Source organism: Lycorma delicatula, chromosome 1, assembly GCF_047948215.1.
Source record: "Lycorma delicatula isolate Av1 chromosome 1, ASM4794821v1, whole genome shotgun sequence".
Classification (NCBI taxonomy): domain Eukaryota; kingdom Metazoa; phylum Arthropoda; class Insecta; order Hemiptera; family Fulgoridae; genus Lycorma; species Lycorma delicatula.
In genome coordinates this window covers 134,005,790-134,028,128 of record NC_134455.1, presented here as the reverse complement: position 1 = coordinate 134,028,128, position 22,339 = coordinate 134,005,790, and the positions used below count along the sequence as shown (strand labels likewise).

Sequence of the window (22,339 nt, the reverse complement as noted above, 5' to 3'; positions counted from 1 at the left end):
ATACAGAGATCATAGTGTTTTTAGCAGAAAAAGATAGTAGTAATTATTATTATCTTAACAACAATTGTAAATAGTGTAGGATTGCATTCTGATCCTTTTCAAGAAAAGTTCCTCATTCCCTTTCAGTATATCCTTTGAAAGCTATTTCAGAGTTGGCGCTTTGAGGGGCCCTAGGTTTCTGGTTATGCACTCCCTGTATAGTAAGTAATAATAGGATGATATATGTTAGGATGGTTTGAGGTGGTTGACTTCCTCTGTTAGTGAGTTTGGAGTTTTTAGGAAGGTAGAACCTTAATGTAACACATACTACTTCTTCCAGTTTTGCATTAGGTGCTATCAATGTTCATTAGAATGATCTTGCTTCTTTGGCAGTTTTATTTTCTTCTTTTCATGCCTGACTCTCATTTGTGCTGGTTGTACTGTTTTACAACCAAAATAACCCTAGAAACCAGTAGTTGTCAATCTACTTTCATTCCATAACAATGAAAGCATAAAAATTAAACTGGTATAGACTATAAATTATTTACAATATAATATACCTTGCAATGCGGTCCAATGTCAACATTGGTGCTGGGATACTTAATTCCTTGTAATTTCTACGAACAGCCTTAATAATTTTTTTAGCCACTTGATCAGGGGGTAATAAGCTTAATAAAGCAGGAAACCTGTAAAAAATAAGAAATTTCAATTAAAAGAAAGACTTTGATTATTCAAAATACTGCAGTAATTATTTATAAAAAAGAACACATTGGCTTATCTCACTTCCTAAGTTTTTCAACTGTTTATAATTTAAATTACAGCAAGCTAAAGTGTTCTTCAAAAAGTGGATTCCAATTGGTATTGAAAATAAACTGGTTGTTATAGCAATACAGTGGGTAACGGTAAATATTAGAATTCTATTATCTCATTACAAACTCATCTGCCAAGCATTCTGTACTATGCTGAGAAAAGAGCAATTCATAAAATATGGAATGTTACTTTTTTGCTATCATCATCGTGTGGTGTATCATGATTTGTTCTTTGCAACCAAAAGGACACAGTGCTACCAAGATTCAGCAATGGTTGTATTAGCTTAAGAAATCACTATAATACAGTATGGTATGCTCCTGAAGGGTGATGTTCTTCTGTATATGTTCCTGTTCTACATATCACATAAAGGCTATGTGTCAGTTGTTCAAATAGAAGATTTTGAACTATCACTCCCTACAACCTATCTTTTTTTCTGTTTAGCCTCCAGAACTACTTCAGAGGTTGAATGAGGATGATATGTTGGGATGTAATTGAAGTGTAGTTTTGTACAATATCAGGTTGACCGTGGCTGAGATATGTGGTTAATTGAAACCACCAAAGAACACCAATATCCATGATCTAGTAGAATTAGAATTCTCAACTTCGAAATCTGTTGATTTGCAAAGACAAGTTAACCACTGGACCAGCCCGGTGGGGTACTTCCTGCAACCTGGAACTGATAGTGAGTGAATCTTAGACTTATCATATTTTTCTTATTGGTACATAATATTAAATTATATAAATCATTTCAGTAATGCATAGGTATGCTTCTCCATACGTAAAATAGCATGTCCCACACCTGTATGGAAGGATCAAGGGAAATTGTGGTAAAACATTCATCAATGCAACATTACCGAATTCACAGTTAATTATAAGTAAAAAATAGATGTGAGTGAAATTCAAATTAATTAGCTAAAATATAATCGCCTAAAATATTAAGGTGAATATATGGAGATATTAGATATAAAATATGATTACAAGATAACTCAAAATTCAGAAGGCATTAATGAAAATTGAGTGCATATATATATATATATATATATACATGTACAGAATGCAGAAAGTTCAAGGTTTTAAAAAATGTTTAAATTAGTATTATTTAAAAATTCATTGACAGTGTAATATTATTAATGTAAAAGAAAATCTTTAGATCGTATTTTAAATAAATTAGTATATATTGTTTGGTAATTTATTAAAAATGGTAATGAATTAAATATTTTTAATAATTATTTAAATAAATATCAAAATAAAATTAAATATTGCTACTAGCTAGTTTTACACTTCCCAAAAAAATATTTCTAAATGTTCCAGCAAACATTAGTGGATATCAAATGTCAATTTTTACAAACTACCTAATATAAAGTCACCTGTCTTATGGGACATGTCCTTAAACAATTTTTTGACAATTTGAATACATAATTGAAGATGAGACTTAAAAAATTTTAAAACCAATGAATCTCTTTTATCAGAGATAAAAGAGATGTAGGTTACAGATTCATCTGTATATTTAAAAAAAAGGTTGCTGGTGTTAAATTACTTTACTATTCCTTTGGATATCTGTAATTTCCAAACTATTTGAATATATTATTGTGGTTTCAATTCTAAAAAAAAATCCTTTCTGATGGCTAATTATAGATCAATAACAATAAAAACTTTTTCCCTATATTTTTGAGTAGACAGTATTTAAAGAATTGTTTAAACACTTTAAAACAAGTGTGACAAAAGCAAATTCTGCTTCAGGATGACACATTTCTCTCTTAATCAGAATTAGCTTTTTTCTTCATCTTCTACATTAAAAGCAATTATATCTACTACCTAATTTGTCTAAAGTAATAAATAATTCTTCCAATAAGTAAAGCCTAATTTTAATAAAAATCTTTAAAATATTTTATTCTATGATATAAAATTCCCTCTCCAGATCTATACATGGTATGTAGGTGAGTATATTCTTAATCAACCTTTTAAAATTATTCTTAGGGTAATTTAGATAATAGAATTAGAAACAGTTGACGTTACATTATAGTTTGTGTAACTTATGATGGAAATATGAATAAAAGGTTCATTTAGATAAACAAATATTCTGTTCAAATCAGAATGTAATTTTATAATATACATTCACGTAAGGAGTAGCAAGTTACCTAGTGAAAAACAAAAAGCCACTCCAGTATTTGCTTGGATGGATCAAGAGAAATCATGAGAGATATTTGTATATAAATCATTAATAAATGTATCAAATGATCAAGTTATTATAATTAATATCAGATGAAATTAGTAATTATATGAAATAATTTTTAATAATATGGAGGTCAACTTCACTACCTCCATGGTAGAGTTTTAGTGTCACATCCTTTCATGCAGAAGATCATGTGTTAAACTCCTAATCAAGCATGACATTTTTCAAGTACTACAAACCTTCTGGATTTAGGCTTTTGAGATGTGGAAATGGAGAAGGATATAGAAAATAAAACTGACTGATAAAGTGAGGAATGTGGAAGTAATGAACAGGATTAAAGAAGCAAGAACACTTATGCAGAAAGTATAAAAAAGAAAAGAAAATTAGTTAGGAAACGTGGTTACAAGAGGTGGAATCTTGACAACTGCATTGGAAGGGTTAGGGAGAAAGGAGGCGAAGAAAAAGAAGGATGAAGTTAATATATGAGGTGAAGATTGGAAACTACAAGTGGATGAAGAAGAACTCTTGAGACAGAACTGGATGGAAACAGTGGAGATGTAAGGGACCTGCCACCAGGCAGAACACCAGCTGGTGATGGTGATAAAAACTTCTGTATTCTATTTTCTCATGTAAAAGCTTCAAGCTTGAAAAAAAGAAAAATTTTGTTTGGTGTTCATTTAAAAATATGTTAGTTTATACTAAAAATTCATTTAAACAAGTAAGCAGAAAATTTATACTTGTCTAATTTTTATTTAAATATTTATTAAAAAATAATTGTTTTTAAATATCTTTTCATGTAATTCTAAAAAAAGTTTTTGGAAATTATTTAAAATGAATGATTGGGTGAGAGATGATGATAAAGTTAATATATTCCACTCTAACATAAACTTTTTCAGTAGAAGTATCCTATAGAAGTAAATAAGTTTTTTTTTGTGAAACATGTAGCCGACTTTCCTAAGTTGGAAAACTGTAGAATAATTAGTTACATTGATAAAACTTCAATAGTGAGCTTGAATAAAAGCATCATGACAATGATTTGTGCATCCTGACAATGAATAGTGAGCCTTGTGACAATCCTAGTCACCACATCACCCTCTCTGTTCCTAGCCATGATGGGTTTTACTGGAGGTTGTCTTTTAAACCCTCTAAACCTGATAATATAACACAGTCATCAGTTTGCCCTCTGTCAGGATGACACTAACGCAAATGCCTCAGCAGACATTTCCATCAATGTATTTACACAACCAACTATCACCTTCGTAGGCCTCTTCCAACCCTGACCACTTACGACAAATTACAACTCTCAACTATCAAATTAACCAATTTGCAGAAATGCAATCCCTCCTCCTTCCTCTAACACTGAAGGTTTCACATAAAAAAAGCATTCTTACCATGTCCAACTTCAATTAGACTAAGCACTCAGACCATTACTTGATTGAGCCTTTTATACACCAAGAATATTATTCTCATACCAACAAAATGAGTGTTAATCATAATGACAATTTTGTCTTATAATTCAATTTATTCAAAGTCATCTTGATTTACTTAAAAACCAAGAAACAAATTCACATATTTAATAAGCTTCTAATGAAAACATACTCTACCTCTCTCTGCTCTGGTTGCTTTTGGGAGTGAGGTCAATGTCTACACCCTCCCACACAGCAGCTCCATTACAGAGTTCTACATACATCCATTCTCTTGCTAACAGCAAATATCTCAGCCAACTGGAGCTTGAAGCCAGCAGTCAAAACAATCTTGGTAAGGACTGTCTTAGTATTCAAGCATTAATTAAATATTTTGTCGCCATTTCAGTTAAATAGTAATAGTATAAAAGCGAGTTTTATAAAATAGAGGTGTAATATAAAATCTATGATCAGTTGCAAAGAGGTAATAAATGGTGCAGTAGTAGAAGAATACTACATTGTAGACTTTTTGGAATTATTCTTTATTTTAGCTTACTGGTTGTACCAGATTGAATATATATAACACACATGCACGTTCGCACACACGCACGCTCGCCAGTTTAGTGTAATTTTTGTAGAGTACAGTACAGAGCATAATAGTAGGCATAAATTTACTATTGGCACCAAACCTTCATTGAGACAGGTTGTTCTGTTAAATATACAAAATCACCAGATATCCACGCATCCTTGAAGCTGCTGTGGAACAACTTAGAGCATAATTGTTTACATAATATGTAAACGATTGCACTTGAAACCATACAAACTAACCATGGCTCAACACATTATAGATGATGACAAAGTTACTCAGCTGCAGTTTTGTGTGGAAAAATGGATGATAGAATTGAAAACATTGGCAATGTAATTTTTAGTGATGAGACAACTTTTCTCATCAGTAGCAAGGTGAACATCCTTAACCGCCAAATATTGAGTATTGAAAACCCTCATGAAAATATGCAACACATTCATGATAGCCTAAGGTCAACGTTTTTTGTGCCCTAACCAAACAAAGACTCTTTGACTTGTTCTTCCAGGAGACAACTGTAAATGGTATCATTTATCTGGACATAGTTCAAAGTTTTCTAATTCCTCAGTTAGATTATGATGATCAAGATGGATGCCATTACTATCACCAAGATGGGGCACCACTTCACTACTGCCTAGAAGATTTTCTTGATACCGATTCCCAGGTTCACGGTTACTTCACTCCCCAGATTTGACCTCACTAGATTTTTTCTTGTGAGGTTTCATTAAAGATCAGGTTTATGTAACATGTTTGGCTGCTAATCTTGTGAGCTAATACTTGTGGCAGCTACAGAGCTAATGCCCAACTTGATGGGTACAGTCTGGAATAAAATCGACTTCAGGTGGGAAGTACGTCACATTAAAAATGGAAGACATATCAAACAAATTCACTTTTTTTTTTCTGTCAAATAAAATCTCAACCAAATCTCTAATGTATCTCAATAAATTTTTATATACTTTTAAATTTGTGAAGTCCTTTTTGAATCACCCAAAATATATACATATATATTGTTGGTAAAATTTAAGGGACTGATTCAGCATATAAAACAAGTTCATGTGATCAAGTATCCGATCTTGCTTCATTTTCCTTTGGTATGTAAATACAAATATAATTTTTTTTTTCATTTATTATCAATATATATTTCTGAATTTATCTGAACTTACGTTTATTTATTTTTTTCAAATAAGGTTGTTGGTGTACAATGAGTAAATAGTTTGTAAGTTATTTTCGTGTTGATTGGTGGCAATGGTGGCCTGATCCACAAATTTCCAGGGTTTTTAATTTGTATGCTGTAGTACATTCTCCTTTCCCAACTTTATGCATAAAGTAGTTCAAGCAATATTTTTTATTTCTACAACAGATAACAATATAGTTTGTTATTGCACAGCTATTTTTTACTTTATTTGGTTTAGGAAGTGGTTCAAGCAACTCAACCATGAGTTAGATCATTATTGTGCAATTAATTCCTGTTTTACTTCATATCTTAGTTACAGTTTTTTTTGTAAAATGAGCAATAACGTCTAAATGTAAGATTTTGAAGAAAGAGTTGAACAAGAAAGAAATAATGCATTTATAAAATAATAATAATAGTAATAATTTATTTTATTAGTTAAAAAGAAAATTAATTATAAATAAAAATAATATGTTCAAGGAAAATTAAACTTATTTTTAGATATGAATTTAATTATTTTTAATCTTTCTAATGCAATTGCTTTAGTGATTGACACTTCCTTAAGGCAAAATAACTGTACTTTGGGTTAACAATTTTTTAAAGTCCATAAAAGTAGGTTTTAGTATCATTTGTCATTTGCAGATATTAATGCTTTCATTGGAGTTCTGTGTCGAGTAAAATTTTCTCATAAAAGTATAATATACTCTTTATCTAATATTTTTTAACCTATTGGTTATTAAAGTTCATATATATTTTTTTAACAGAAATGGAAAATCTTTTTAAAATTCTATTGTTTAACCCAGAAATGGGGAATATTCTCCTTAATTTAGACTACGAATGTGAAAATTTAATAAAGAACCATTTAAAGAACTTGAAAGATTCACAAAGTAGCAAAAAATATTTTACGATTGCCAAATGCTGAAGAATTTATTTATTAAAATTGTAGTTCATTTTACCTGAATATTTTTTATTAATACTAATATTAAATCATTTTCCTTTCAGATATATTTTATTACTTCTGTTTTATTGTCAAAAATTTAGTATCATGTTACATTTATTATAATTATTGGTGGACTATGTAATAATAATATTATTATATTATATTATTTTATACATTATATGTCTTTATATGACTAAAGTATTTTGTTATTTCTTTTTTATGATTATATGCTATTTCATGTTTTTTTTATATCTTTAACAAGAATAAAATCTGATTATATCGAGTGTTATATATTTTTTTTTTGATTTGCAGCATTCAGTAATGTTTTATGTGTCATCTTGAACTGGCAAAAATTTTAGTTTACACATTCTCCATCAGATAACAGCTGTGATACTGTTGCACAGGTCAAGTCCTTATGAGCCCAGACTTCAGTACTGTGGTGCTATCACAAAAGAAAGCAGAGTGTGTGTTTCACAGAAACAAAAACAGTGAGTGTCATACAAAGAAATTCTATGTGATTCAGTCGTAGAAATTCTCCAAGTGATAAAAGTGAATATATGTAGTGAAAGCAATTTTTGGAAAACTAGAAGCGTTTTGAAAGAACTCTCACCAAGTAACACCTAAAAAAAGTGCCAGAAACCAGAAAAAATTTGGTTGACTTTCCAGTGAAATCTAAAACATTACGTTGGTGGTGTTAGCTGACAACTAAACATAACTAAAATACTGTCAATAACTTTGGATCCAAACAACTGAAACTTTTGCACATATAAACTGCAGTTACAACCTGAAATTAAATGTAAGATAAGCCACAAAGAGTTTAATGTTTAACCACCAAATTAGACTTCATCTTTATTGATGAAAACTATGTGGTGGGCATTTTATTTTCTGATGAAGCAACATTTTATGTTCATGGAGTTGTGAATCACCATAATTGTTGACTATGGGGCTCAGAGAATCCACATGCATTGGTGGAATTCATCAGCAACTAACTGAAAGTGAATGTCTGGAGTGGTATCATGCATAATTGAATTTTTTGACCATTTGTTTTTCCATGAGCAAACTATTACAGGTGTAATGCACTCAGACATATTGGAGAACTTTGTGTTTCCACAGATTAAAAAATGAAGGCCTGTATTTCTAGCATTTCTAGTATTTCTAGTATTTCTAGGATGGAGCCCCTCCACATCATGCAGAAGTTGTATGGACTGCTCTCAATGACAAGTTCGCAGAAGGCTGGATAGACAGATATATCTTCATTGAATGACATTATATACCAATAAAAAATTCAGACATTTGGCCATCCACCCCAAAGAATAACAGCAATCATGGAAGCAATTATTGCAAACATTCTCGTCAGAGTATGGAATTATGTGGCTTATAGATTTGACGTCTGCAGTACTGTAAACAGTTCTCATATTGAGTTACTTAGGTGGTAAAAAAACTTTAGACTTTGTGTTTTCATATGATAAAATACATACAATTTTAATTATAAAAATAATGAAGTAAATCTAATTTTAAACCACAGAGCTGTTTTTTGGACACTTTATATAATTTATAAAGTAAAACCTCAACATTTGTGAAGTATAACAATGTAATTAAGTTCAACATTTTAGGTTAAATGTTTATATAGTCTAAAAACTTGTTTTGATTTTCAAAGTAGCAACATGAATATAACACTAAGTTTGTATACAGACTCCACACTTCAGGTAAAAATAGCATCCAACGAAATTATATAAACAGAAATTAGTTAGCAGAAATGATCTAACATGTGACTGTGTTGCTTGGATGATGATTCCTATTTCAGATAAACTAAAAACAGCTATGCAAGAATGAACTTTTGCTGCCATCTGCTATATGTTGTAGTATACAGAAATATTACTTGAACAACTAATACAGAGTTGGAAGTTAAAGTTGGAAGAGCAGAACCTATCACAGCATACAACTCAAAAACACTAAATAAACTGAAATTACTTTTTGATTGTTAAACATAGAAAAAAGAAATTTAGCAAATGCAACTACTCAAAACTATTTATATATCATACCATACCCCAATCACTCGGGGGGTAACTAAAACAATTTAAATAGAAAAGATACAGTTTTGATGTGTATTAAAGTGGATTCAAAAAAAAAAATTAATGTAAACATTTTCATACTATGACAACTCTAATCAAAATTATTTAAATTTTATATTTCCATTTAATTTTTTTCTCAGCTAGTGATCTACAGCAAATCTTTTTCAACGATGAAACATTAAACAAATCAAATCTACCAAATACCTCAAAACAATCTATTTTTCAATGAGACCAATATTTGGGAAGTACTGAAAACCATTTTTTAAACTAGCTATGAATATTTTATTATTATAAATATTAACATAGTATCTTAATATTATATGTTATAAATATTAAATGTTTTATATCAAAATTTTTACGTACCAATGTGCTTTAAAATTATATATTATAACCCTAATCTTTATATTTAAAATAAATTTTAGTTATCAACCCTCTTCCCATGAGAATTTCAGGTGTGATGATCTCATTCTGAAAAATTAATAATTTTAAGATTGGAGGGCTTGCTAAATTTTATTTTTCTATATTTGATGATTGAACAGTTAAAGTAATTTAGAACATCCAATTTATAAAAGTGTAATCTAACTACACTATTATATTATGAGGAAGAGGGTTTTTTTTTTGTTTGGGGTAAACAAAGAAACTTCTCAGTCAACTGCAACCAAATTTTTATCAATATTTCTTGGCATAACTGAGAAGGTTTTTTTATATATATTTCATCTCAAGAAATCTCAAAAAAAAAAATATACATCTATGTAGTAATGAAGAATTGCCTATTGAAGCACAAACTTTAATGAATTGATTTAATGAACTGTGAACTATGAGTCTCTATCACTGTGTGAGCTGGGTTTGAACTGAATGATTTGAATCAGTCAAATGAATAATATTACAAAAATAATAGAATTAAATTTACATTAAATAAAATAATTTAAATAAATTAAAAAAATCTCTGTTTAAGAATTATGGGCTTACTGTCGGGTCTGTTTGTGAGGCTAGAGTGGTGAGGTATACGAACACCTTGTGGGACGCTAGACTAATCATCACCATCAACTGCTAACAAATTTGGTACCTCTAGAGCACTGTTTAGGGAGGTGTAATGGGTTGCTCTTATAATATCTGTGCAAACAGTTGTCCGATTTTCAAAATTCAAACAAGGTATTTGTTAGTAGGTTGAAGGCCAATCTTTGCTTGCATCAGGTACACTCTCGATCTAATAGATTATGGTTATTCAAAATGTATATAAACATATAGTGCAAGGGATCCAGGGGGTGAAGCCCTCTGGGTAGATCAAAATGGAAAAGCAAGCTCCACGGGTGTCTAGGGCACCGGTCCCCCTGGCAAATTGGGAATGGTGAGTGAAGTAAGCTTTGCGGCCAAGGTGTAGGCCTCTTGGCCCTGAGGAGCCACTGAGTTGGCTCCAGGATTTGCCTGGGCTGTCCTGAGCCCCGAGGCTCCAGGTTCTGGCTAGATGAGCTGGCTAGTAAGTATATAACTTTAGTGATATATTTACTATCAAGATTTTTTTCAAAATAAAACAACATGATTTGAAAATGAAAAAAAAAATCAAATGATTATCCCTCAAAAATTGGTCATATAACAACATATCAAAAAATGTTACACTTTGACTACAGAAATACTACGATTAGAAATAAAGGAAAACAATACAATTTGTACTATTAACAATGGTAGACCATATTAAAATATTGTTATTACAATCTTGTAAACTATGATATTTTAAATTAAACTAGTGAAATTTAAATAAATGTTTAAAAATCCTAATTTCTTAAAAATCATTAATAAAAGATAAATTATAGAATACAAACCTGTTTCTTGGCTTCTTTACTAACCCAGTCCCTACCATAATTGGATAAACAGTTGTAAATTTCACTAGTGTTTTAGGATTAGGCATACCATTTGCTGAAATTGAGTTTGATCCTGCCCTTAATTCCTCGTATAATGATTCCATAAGACCTGTTATAAAAAAAAAAGGAAAAATCAATTATAATACTTCTCTTATCATCATTTCTTTTATTACAAGGAACATTTCATAAATACGGCACAACGTGGTAGCACTGTAGAACTGATGAAACCCATTGAAAAGTGTTACTAATTCTTGCTGATGAAGGCTTGAAGAATCATCATGTATTTTCATTAATCACCTCTTTTGTACAATTTTTAATTGATAATTGTCACAAACTGTATGCTCAGATAGTTGTAAGCAGATGGCAGACTGTAGTTTCTGTGAAGGATATATAAGCATAACGATGATCCAGTATCAGAGAAGGCCAAAAACATCACTGGATGAGAAAAGTATGACACTTATTGGACCTTCTTGAAGAAGATTATCAAGTGATGTGGAAAGAAATATTAGAAACTACTGAAATTGTAGCAATATTAATATCCAGTATTTAAAAAAAATTATTTACAGAAAGGAAGCCTTGGTTAGATGGACTCTTTACTGCTTGATGGGTAAACTAAAATAGGATCCCCTAAACATTCCAATATTATATTAATAAAGATTGATCATTGAAAATCATGTCATTCTTGTTTTGAGTAAACACTATTGATGAAAAGTGTACTACAGACTTTGAACCAAAGTTAAAATTACAGCAAATGAGTAGAGAAATTAATCTTTCTGAAGACCCAAAAAATTTCAATGAAAACAATAAAAAATTAAGTGGATCATAATTTTTATTTGTGATTACTAAACAGTAGTCGTCATAATAGTCAAAGTTCTGTCTTAAACAACTGTTAACAGCACCATGTTAATTTCATGTAATAAATTACGTAAAAAATTGATCTGATTTGCTCAGGAATGAGCTGCTGTTCATTTTGCATAAAATGCATATCTGTATTTCAGAATGTGATTAAATTTTATATACAGTAAGATGCTGGTTATTTGAAATTTATTCAGATTTTTTAAATTTCTAACTTTCTGGATTGTTTACATACTTACTAGGCAATTTTAAAAAACTCAATATACTATTTAAAAAACCTAAAATACTATTCAAACAAGTTTTTCCTGACAGGAAATGTAATTTTATCAAATTTTTTGCAATTCAATTAGTTTTTGCACAAAACATGTATAAATATGTATGTTAAACTAATAAAATTAACTTCTTAAAAGATTGATGCTGATCTGTTAATTGGTCAATCATGAACTAGATGTTTGTTTTTATTCTGATGTTGTGCATATTCAGTTAATGGATAATCTGCATTCCACTGTAAAAATAAGAAATGTTAGCTCAAGCAATGTACAGTTCAGACATGAATCCACCAGACTTTGATTTGCTCAAAAAGCAAATCAGAACTTAAAAAACTTGTGCATGAACAGCACTTTTCCCCATTTGAAGGACTTTTTGTATTATTTATTTGTTATATCTGAAAGCTTAATGAAGGTGGTGATTTTAATGGAACAGTAAATCTTCTGAAAGATATAGAAGTGGCTACTAAAAAGCAGACAGCCTACAAAAATTTCTCAAGAAAGAGCCTGAAATAAAATATTGAATATTTAGCTAAAAAAAAAATTAGGATGCATTTACTTATCAACCTACTTTCCTTTAGTTATGTAAATGAGTTTTATAAAGTACTTTCCACTTTAATAGCATTTCTTTATTCCATATTAGACTTCTGAAATTCTGATAACAACTAGATGTTTTTAGAGTATTTTTTTTTTTTGTAGTTTGCCCTTCCTTTGCAACTGTTGTAAACAAATACATATTTGTTACAGTTGAACACTATTAATTAAAATTCCATTCCAATATCCCACACAAAAGCTTCAAGCTTATGTGGTGATGTCATCAAGCAAAAAAAAATTTAACTCTCCTCACAATCACATGACTTTTCTTACTTTTGCCTTGTACAATCAAAAGACACTCTGATATAACAAATTTCAATCTATAAATTGAATTCAAACTTTTGTTTATATATAACCTTATTGCAGAATGGTAGTGTCCCATGCCTTTCAATCTGGAAGGTTTTAGGTTTGAATCCTGGTCAGGTTAGGCATTTTTCATACACTACAAAATTCATCATTTGTATGTAATTGTAACTGGGCATAAGCCTATCGTTGCTTTGAGAATAAATAAACATATGAACTAACAATAAAATATATTATCATAAAAGAAAAATAAACAAACCTCTGACAGCAAATTTAGATGCACAATAAGGAACAACATTTGGTATGCCAACAATTCCACACATAGATGATAGTGCAACTATATGGCCATGATTTTTTTCTACCATACTTGGTAAAAAGGCTTCAAGTGTCTGCAGTATTAAAAAAACACACATTAAAATTATATTGCTGAATATAAAATAGAATATACTTGAATTTCTTAATATTCAAATGTTATCTAAGGAAGTGAATCATGGACGAAGGGGTAGAGAGAAGGAGAGGGCTAGATTGAGGCCTTTAAGATTTGGATATGAAGAAGAATGAAGAAAAGTGAGACAGATGGCTAAAGTGAGGAAGGAGAATATAATGAATGTAATTAAAGAAGAAAGAACACTTATGTAGGAAGTACACAAAAGAAAAGGAAACTTGTCAGGACATATTAAAGGCAGTAGAATCTTGACACCTGCATTGGAAGGGTGGGTAGAAGAAAAAAGGAAGTGAGGAATAAGGATGAAGGTAATAGAAGGAAGAAGTAAAGATTGGAAACTAAAAATGGACAAAGGAGTAGAACAAAAATGGATGAAGACAATAATGGTATATGTAACCTGCCACCAGGCAGAATCTAAATGATTTTACAAAGAATTACTTTTTTGACTACTTCATTTTTCTTTAATTACTGATCTACATGGCAAAGTAGTAGCATCTCTGTCTTATATCTGAAGGTGTCAAGTTTGAATCTTGGTTAGGCATGATATTTTTCACATGCTACAAAATTCATTATCTTTCATCAGAAACTGTTAATAGGTGTCAGACTGTTTTGTTGTATAAGTAATAAATATAAATAATTTTAAGAAACATTGATTGTTATGTACATTACCTAATAAATGCCAATGTTTTCAGTTACTATTACTTATATAAATTACATGCAATGTTAATACATAGTATTTTTAAACTATTACTTCATCATCAATGGTAATCAAAAAATATGTAATGTAAAAATATGTATTTAAATATAAATGAAATTTTTAATAAATTTTAAAATAAGAAAATGCTTAAAACCATTTCAAACAATTTTTATTTAAATTTAAAAGTCATTTCATTTATTTCACATTTACATGTTTTCATTAGTTTATTGCCTATATATATATATATATATATAAAGGCATAAATGACAATAAAAATAGTGAAAATGTTTATGTAAAATACTCTTATACAAATAAGATTATAGAAAACTTAATTTTGTGAATAATGAGAAAAAATATAAACCTGCTTATAAACCTGATAATCATATAATAAAACATTTTAAATTTTATAGTAATGAAAAACTAAACATAAATATGATTCTTCTGGAATTTATAAAATTAAATGCAACAATTATGAAAAGATATATATTGCTAAATAAATACATCATTTAAAGATAAATTTAATGAACATTTTAGATCATTTAAAAATAGAAAGATAGGTTTCTCAAATGTTGCCGACTATTTGATAAATAATGATCATAATATGACTGTTTAGAAGATAATTTGGAAATAGTCGAAAAAGTAAATATTGAAGATGAAAATAGTAATAAAATATTGGAAATTTTAGAAAAATTGTGTAAATACAGATAGAAACATGAGTTCAGGCTTATAAATCTGCAAACATAATTTGATGGGGACATTCTTATTAAAATTATTTAAGTTGGTATACAAAGATAAGAAATGATAAATTAATAATTATGGTAATACTTTTTCATTCTTGATTGAACAAATATTTGTTCTAAATTTATTTTAAATGTTTTTAAAGTTTTTTAAATTTATTTTATTTAAAAAAAACAATTTTTACAAAATATAAAAAAACTAATAGAGTTATTATGTAAATTGTAGACAGTTATAAAAAATATCACTGGGGATGGGCTTAGGCCCAAAAGCATTTTGATGAAGTAGAAGATTAAAGGTAAGAGTGTTTCTCTAATTCTGTGCTTTGCGGAAGCTGAAGAATATTATATTGTATATATATATAGATATAGAAAGTATCTACTGGGAATTTAAGTCAAATTTTTTTTGAGCATTTTCTTGTTTTAAAATTTATTTCAATAACATTATAGCATAGTTTTTTTTATTTATATATTTATAGATTGAAAAATAAAAAGAAATTTCTTTTTTTATTGTATTTTTATCTTATAATTGTGAATTGTAAGGAACAATAAATATAGGAAGACTATGATAACTTGGAGAAGACCTTGCAGAGGTATACTGGAAATGGAAGAACATTGCAGCGACTCAAGAATTTTTATTAAAGATGAAAAGAGGCAGAATTTTTTTCAAAACTTGCTTCCTCAACACAAGTTATACAAAGCCAAATTAAATTATAAAAAGAAAAATACAATTATAAAAAAGAACTGTGCCAAGCACAGAGTAAAAAATATTCAGAGTTATTAAACTGTTAGTAAAATTTATTTTATTATTTATGATCGAATAGGATACTAAAAGATAATAACTGACTTGCATAGGCACTTAATCAGTCCATTATCTAAGTGTCTTCGATGAGACTGTTTGGGGTTTGCAGTCCTCCCAATATGTTTTCATAAGTTCCAATCTCTCTGCCCTTTCTAGTATTGAACATGTTCGTGTTGTGAGTTCTTTCTTGTAAGTGTGAAACGAGTGTCTTTGTTCTTGATTTTTCTTGTTTAATTTTATCTTATCTATGGTGTCTTAAGCTGTAAGGACAATTTCTTTCAGATACTCACTTATTTTTCTGATTCATCTTCATCCTGTCTTTGTGTTTTTTGAAATGGGATTGTAGTGTACAAACTATTTCAGAAGTCTTGAATCTTGCATCCTCATGATATGTCCAAAAAATCTTAATCTCCTCTTACGCGTGATATAAATGATGGGTTCTAATTCTTTGTACATGTCTTTGTTCAGGCACAATCCACCACTGCCCATGTTTCTGGTACTTTTTATTGATGAAGGTTCTTCCAGTTGTTCTTTCAATTTTTTGGAGTTTATCTGTCTTTGTTCGTTCAGGTGGAAGAATTCTCTGCTGCATAAGTGGTTCTGGTTTTTAACTGTGTTGTAGTGTCTTATTTTTGTGTTTATTAGTAGAAATTTTTTATTGTAAGTGTACCAAGTTAATTTTTGAGCTTTAGCTAGTTTGTTTTTTTTTATTTGGATCAAGGTTTTTTTGTTTAGGTTGTTTGTTATTATTTCTCCGAGGTATTTAAACTGGGCTACTATTTTATTACTGTTTGTGTTTACTTCTTTTAATCGTGTTAGTTTTTGGGGTATAATTTCTGTCTTTTCGAATGATATTTTATTTATAAAATAGAATAAATCATTAGCAAGACCTATTTTTAATTGTAAGTAAAATAATTAAAATATTAAAAAATCTAAAAAAACAGAATGATGATCACCAATATTATATTGCTGAATAGTTAACAAAAAAAATTAAGATCTTTGCAATAAAGATTAAAAAAATAGGGTAAAAATTTGAAATGGTGAGGAGATTGGCTGTAAACACAAGTGTTTTGCTCTGAAGCACCTTAATGAAACACTAATCTTGTTATTGTTATTAAATATTTATTATGCCAGCATATATTTGGCATAATTTACTTTATACTTGTATAAAGTATAATGTCATCTCTTAGGACTCTCTCAAAAAGTCAGAATGAGATTTTAAGATAAAAAAATGGGCTGTCAGATCATTATTTGGCACCAAATATGATTCATATTTGAATCATAAAGATCGGTATTTAAAAAATTAAAAATGTTAACTTAGACTTGAGTACATATTTATCAATGTGCTGCAGTATTCTTTTGTTCTGAATGTGAATTATTCTGTATTAGCTTTTTATATTTAATGTTTACCTTAAATTTTATGTAACCTTACTTTTTTTTATTTTGACATGATCTATATAATGTATTTTTATGTTCCAGTCTGAATAAATCCAATAGATTTATTTATTTAATTTATTTTTTTATCTATGTAAGACATCCATGGAGCTCTTTAATGAGAACAGGAGCATTAAAGATATAAATTAAACTTGAATAAGTATCTTAAATATATATATACACTCATAATATTACATTACCCAAAAGTGTGCTAACACATTAACATCAAATATCCTTTGTATTTCGGTAGCTGTGTGGCTAGTAAGAGGATGGCATGGCATGATCCCTGCGTTATTAATCAATATTGTTACATCACCTACTTCTTGACGTACTTTATCTGCTACTTCAAGAACATCTTCTCTTTTTGATACATCACATCTGCAGAAAAAAAAATTAATTTTTAAAAATAATGTATGAATGTTAGCTGGAGTAATCGAACATTGTAGGTAATTTACCACTGGAAACTCATTACCACCAAAAATGGCAAAGTTATTTTTAAGAATAAAAAGATATCATGCCGGTTTACTTGGGAAAATGAGGAGTGAAGTAATTTTCTGGTGAATTCTTAATTAAGATGAAATTTATAATAATGCTCATCAGCATAGCAGAAAGTCAACTTAAATAAAGGTGATATTTAGCTATGAAATTTTTAAAGTATACTTCAGGAGCTTGGTGCATAAAGAAGAACATTGTACTCAGAAAAAATAAATCTTCTGATGATGCTTTTATTTTAAATGTGTTAAAGAAAGAATTTTTAATGTGTTAAGAAAGAATGTGGTAGATAAATCAACAAAATTAATGAAATAGTGCATTATGAATCTCAATTCATTATGAAAATATTGAGCTTAGATTAAATATTACATAAATATTGGGTTATATTAAGTAAATATTTATGTGTCTCTTAAATAATAAGACCGTGTTTCTACTTCTTAAGAGAAAGCAATGAGACTGATTGTGATTTCTTTGGCAGAGACCTTGGATGCATGTAAACCTCTATGACAACTATCAACACTATCGGTCATTCACTTAATTGTGATCAGTTTACTGTTTGGTGCAGTTGTATTTTCTATTGTGTATCTAAGTAATGCTAAGTTTAAAAGATGAATAATATGTTAATTTGAAACTTTTCATAAACTGAACAAATACTGACAGAATGTTTTCAAATGCTTACTGAGGCTTACACAGAGTGTTGCATGTCGTGTGCATATGTCTTTGAATGGCATAAAATGTTCATCAGAATGGATAAGACATCAGAATGCCTTAAATATCTTCCGCTTTAAGAACTGAAAATGTAAAAAAAAAAAGTAGTGAAATTCTGGAAGACTGCCAAGACAGTGTATGAATGATAGCTGAAGAGGCCATGAACACTGATAAAACATTGCATGGAAAATTTTATGTGAGGATCTTAATACGAAAAATTTGTATCGTGATGGTTTTTAGAGTTCTCACATCAAAGCAAAAAACCGCTGCAAAATACAGGAACAACTTGATGCCTACCCTTAGTTTGAAAACTCATTACTTGTGATATGATAAAACTTTGATATTCCAGTAAGATTCAGAAATGAAAACGACTATCACTGCCAAGGGCGTAATTTTTGAAAAAAATAGGTTTTGTAAGACACAATAGTCAATTGGCATTAATATAAGGAAGTTTTCACAAAGTTGAGAAAAAAGTCAGAAAAAAACAACCAAATCTGTAGAAAAATTCATTCTTCTTCAGGACAATGCATCTGCATTTACAACACTTTCTGTAATGATAACCAAATTACTACAATAGAATATCCACTATATTTGTCAGATTTGTATTTTTTTATTTTCTTTACAGTGCATTCTGTACACCTTTTGAGTCAGGTGATACATTAAAGAAGAAAATAGTAAATTAGTTAAAACAATTTGTCTGATCTATGCCTTTGAACAGTGGAAAAAAACAAGACAGCATCAGTGTGTAACTGCAAATGGAGATTATTGAAGAAGAAAAGCATTAAAAAATACACATAAGTAAAGGCGAGTTATTGCATCATAATTGTTATGTAATAGATAAAGATCATATCTATTTTCTGTAAAGTGTAATAAAAAATTATTATTAAAAAAACCAGATTGAAAATGATCTAAAGATAAAAAAGTGCCTCTCAGATGGATTTATTACAATTATTATTTATTGAATATAAAATTAAATAACGTTATTACATAGGAGTACAAAAAACTTTCATCAAAATTTAAGTTAAAAATTAATATAAAATTAAATAAATATAAATTCTTACACCGGGTATCCAAGATTAACTGAACAATTTTGATATCTTATTAGAAAAAAAGTAATAGTCCGATTAATAAATGGTTAAGCTCTTTTTAACAGGTAACTCATAAAGTTTCTCTCGGCAAATACTAGATAGCGCTGTGATCGCATATGTAATCACATACGTCAACCCTGAATCCACAGATGAAAGCACAATGATTATAATGGTTTATTGAAACAAAATCAGACACACAAGTTCGACACAATTTTAGAACTCGGTATAACTTGAGAGCCACTCTGTAGATCAAGCATTTGTTCATGGTATGTTAAATTTTAAGAAACTGTCTCCGAGGTTGTCCGGGAAAAATCCAATTGTGAGTGGAGGAAATGTGTTTTCAAAGAGATATTATATTCTATAGCTCTGTATGAAGTAAGAGATTGATTAACAATATCGAGGTAATTCTCGGATTTCTTTTTGCTGAGAAAAGTTTTGCAAACGTCTTTAAATAAAGCCCAAGCTGCACTTTCTACATTATTTAACATCGAGTTAAATACATCATCTTTGATCAACTTTCTTACTTGAGGACCAACTAATATTCCTTCTTTAATTTTTCCTTCACTTACATTCGGAAATTTCTGCCTGATGTATAAAGTTCCGGGACTGTCCTTCTTCATTGCTTTTACAAAAGTCTTCATCAGTCCTAGCTTGATATGGAGAGAGGGTAAAAATATTTTTTTGGATTTAACTAAGGTCTCACGAATCATATTTTTCCCATTTGGAGTTAAGTTGTCTCGTTTCTTCCACTCTTTGGTTATATAATGTTTAGGCCTTGCTCGGCTGTCCCATTCGCAAAGAAAACACACGTATGTAGTATAGCCTAATGCATGCGTAACAAAGTAGTTATAATTTTCAAATCACCATATATGTTCCAGCTATGTTTTTTGTAATTTATATTTTCAAGAACGCCTTTCATTACATAATATGTCTCTTTCAAATTAATACCATAAGCGATTGGTATCAAAGGATATTCGTTACCGTTGTGTAGTAGAACCACTTTTAAACTATACTTGGACGAATCTGTGAAAAGACACCAGTCATCAGGTTTATGAATTTGTCCTAAGTGCAACATAAGCAATATTTCAATATTTGTGCAATAAACCAAATTAATTACATCAATAAAGTACTGAGAAAATTCTTTTTGTCGGGAAGTCCAAAATTTTTGTATTTTTTGAAGTAAATTCTAACTTTGCAGTCTTGATTAACAGTTCAGCTTGATTTTTTGATAAATTTAAATCCCTAACCAAGTCATTTAATTCAGCTTGTGATATAAGGTGTGGCTTATCGGAAGATAACTCAAAATCAAAATCATTGTTGTCTTCGCAGTACTGCCTGATTCTTCATCGCTGCTTTCGAAACATACATTCACAGGTGGCTCAGGAACTGGAATAATTTCACTGTGAGGTACAGCCCCGATGGCAGATTGCAAAGAAGGATATTTTACAGTATGTTTAGATTTTTTAGAAATTCCAGACACACTTTTTAAATAAATGTAAGAATCGGTTACATGACGCATTGGTTCACAGCAAACCATAGGTACATATGTCATAATATGTTATTATGATATGATTTAATTCTTTGTCCAGTATTGTTTATTTATTTGTTACAAATTATGTTAAAAAAGTTAAAAATGAACTAATAAAATACAATATAGGAGCTTAAAATGCTAACAATACGTTGAAAAATGAAAAAAATCCTTTAATTAAAATTTTAAAATGGTGGTTAATAGAAAGATTCTGAGTTTATATTTGTTTTCACCTTCAAAAAACAGATTAAAATCATGTATCGTATGTTAGGAAACAAAGCTTATGCTTATCAATTTTAATGGTAAAAAAAACTAGTTTTAATGTTTCTAAATACAAATAACCTATTTTTATATCTTAATAAATAATTTATTTACTCCAGTATCAGAGTTGGAGATAATTTACAGACATATTAAAAATTCTTATATTAAAATTAGAATAGTATTAATGATTGTAATGAAATAAACCAGAAATGAAAGAATTTTATTTAAATAGTAAAATTTAGAAAAAAAATAAATTAAATAAAGCAAAAATCAAAAACAAACTAATAAAAACCAAACGTTTTTAAGCAAAAAAACAACAAAAAAAAAAAACAGCTCTGGTAGTGTAGATATAGGAATTACAAAAATGATATTAATAAGGAATATAGTTTTTTTTTTTTTTTTTTTTTTTTTTTTATGGCTGTATACCGTAAGCACTGGTGCTGTATCAGTGGCGGCTCGCGTATCGTCACTGTGGAACTGCAGCACCCCCTATTTCCACTTGATATTATCGATAAAATTTAATATAATGAGTCCTTTTTTCTTTAATTCTTTCTTTATACTTGTACAATATAAAATCCTTAAACTTAATTTTATTAGCCATCCCCTCCCAGTTTATTAAAAAGGTACAAAAATCTTTGTATCGAACTGTGCGATTCACAGTTCCAGCGGCGTGGTGTTTGGCTGTTGTGCGCATGCGCACATAACTGCACGCGAGGCTGCAAGGAAGAGAGAGCACTGCCGCTTCCGCAGTACCGATCCTGGGGTGCTAGTGGAACGTATTTTTTTTTATTTGATTATTTATTTTTTATATTTTTTATTTCATTCCGTTTGTATGGAATGTTCCTTGTTTTCTCTTTTCTACTTTATTCGGTGGAAGGAATGTGAAAGCGGTTTAATTGTTTTTTTCAGCAGTGATCAGAGATGGCGGAAAGCAAGGGCACTTTGATTGCCAAATCTGTCCAAAAACACGCTGGAAGGGTGAAAGAGAAGGTAATTAGTAAAAACTAATTATGTATTTGTTTCTGTGTACATAGAAATTTAAATTAAGCACTGTTGGACTATAGTTTTTAAGCGGACGTTTTATTAAGTTATCCAATTATACTAAAAAAATTAAATGTAGTAGAAATAACAAAGATGGACCA

The 22,339-nt window shown here is 29.4% G+C and overlaps 1 protein-coding gene across 7 annotated transcripts in view; it reads right to left on the bottom strand.

The window, feature by feature from the left end:
- Window positions 1–22,339, bottom strand: part of LOC142322441 (17-beta-hydroxysteroid dehydrogenase 13-like) — a 164,718-nt gene that overhangs the window by 17,770 nt on the left and 124,609 nt on the right. For all 7 annotated transcript variants that reach the window (XR_012755866.1, XR_012755877.1, XR_012755876.1 and 4 more), the window contains exons 6-9: window positions 17,321–17,498; window positions 13,268–13,397; window positions 10,952–11,099; window positions 540–665 (exon numbers count right to left, since the gene is read on the bottom strand). Coding sequence is in view for 1 of the 7 variants with exons in the window: in XM_075361538.1 (XP_075217653.1) it covers window positions 540–665; window positions 10,952–11,099; window positions 13,268–13,397; window positions 17,321–17,498 (582 nt within the window). In the remaining 6 variants the exon portion in view is untranslated. The remainder of the gene's footprint in view (window positions 1–539; window positions 666–10,951; window positions 11,100–13,267; window positions 13,398–17,320; window positions 17,499–22,339) is intronic.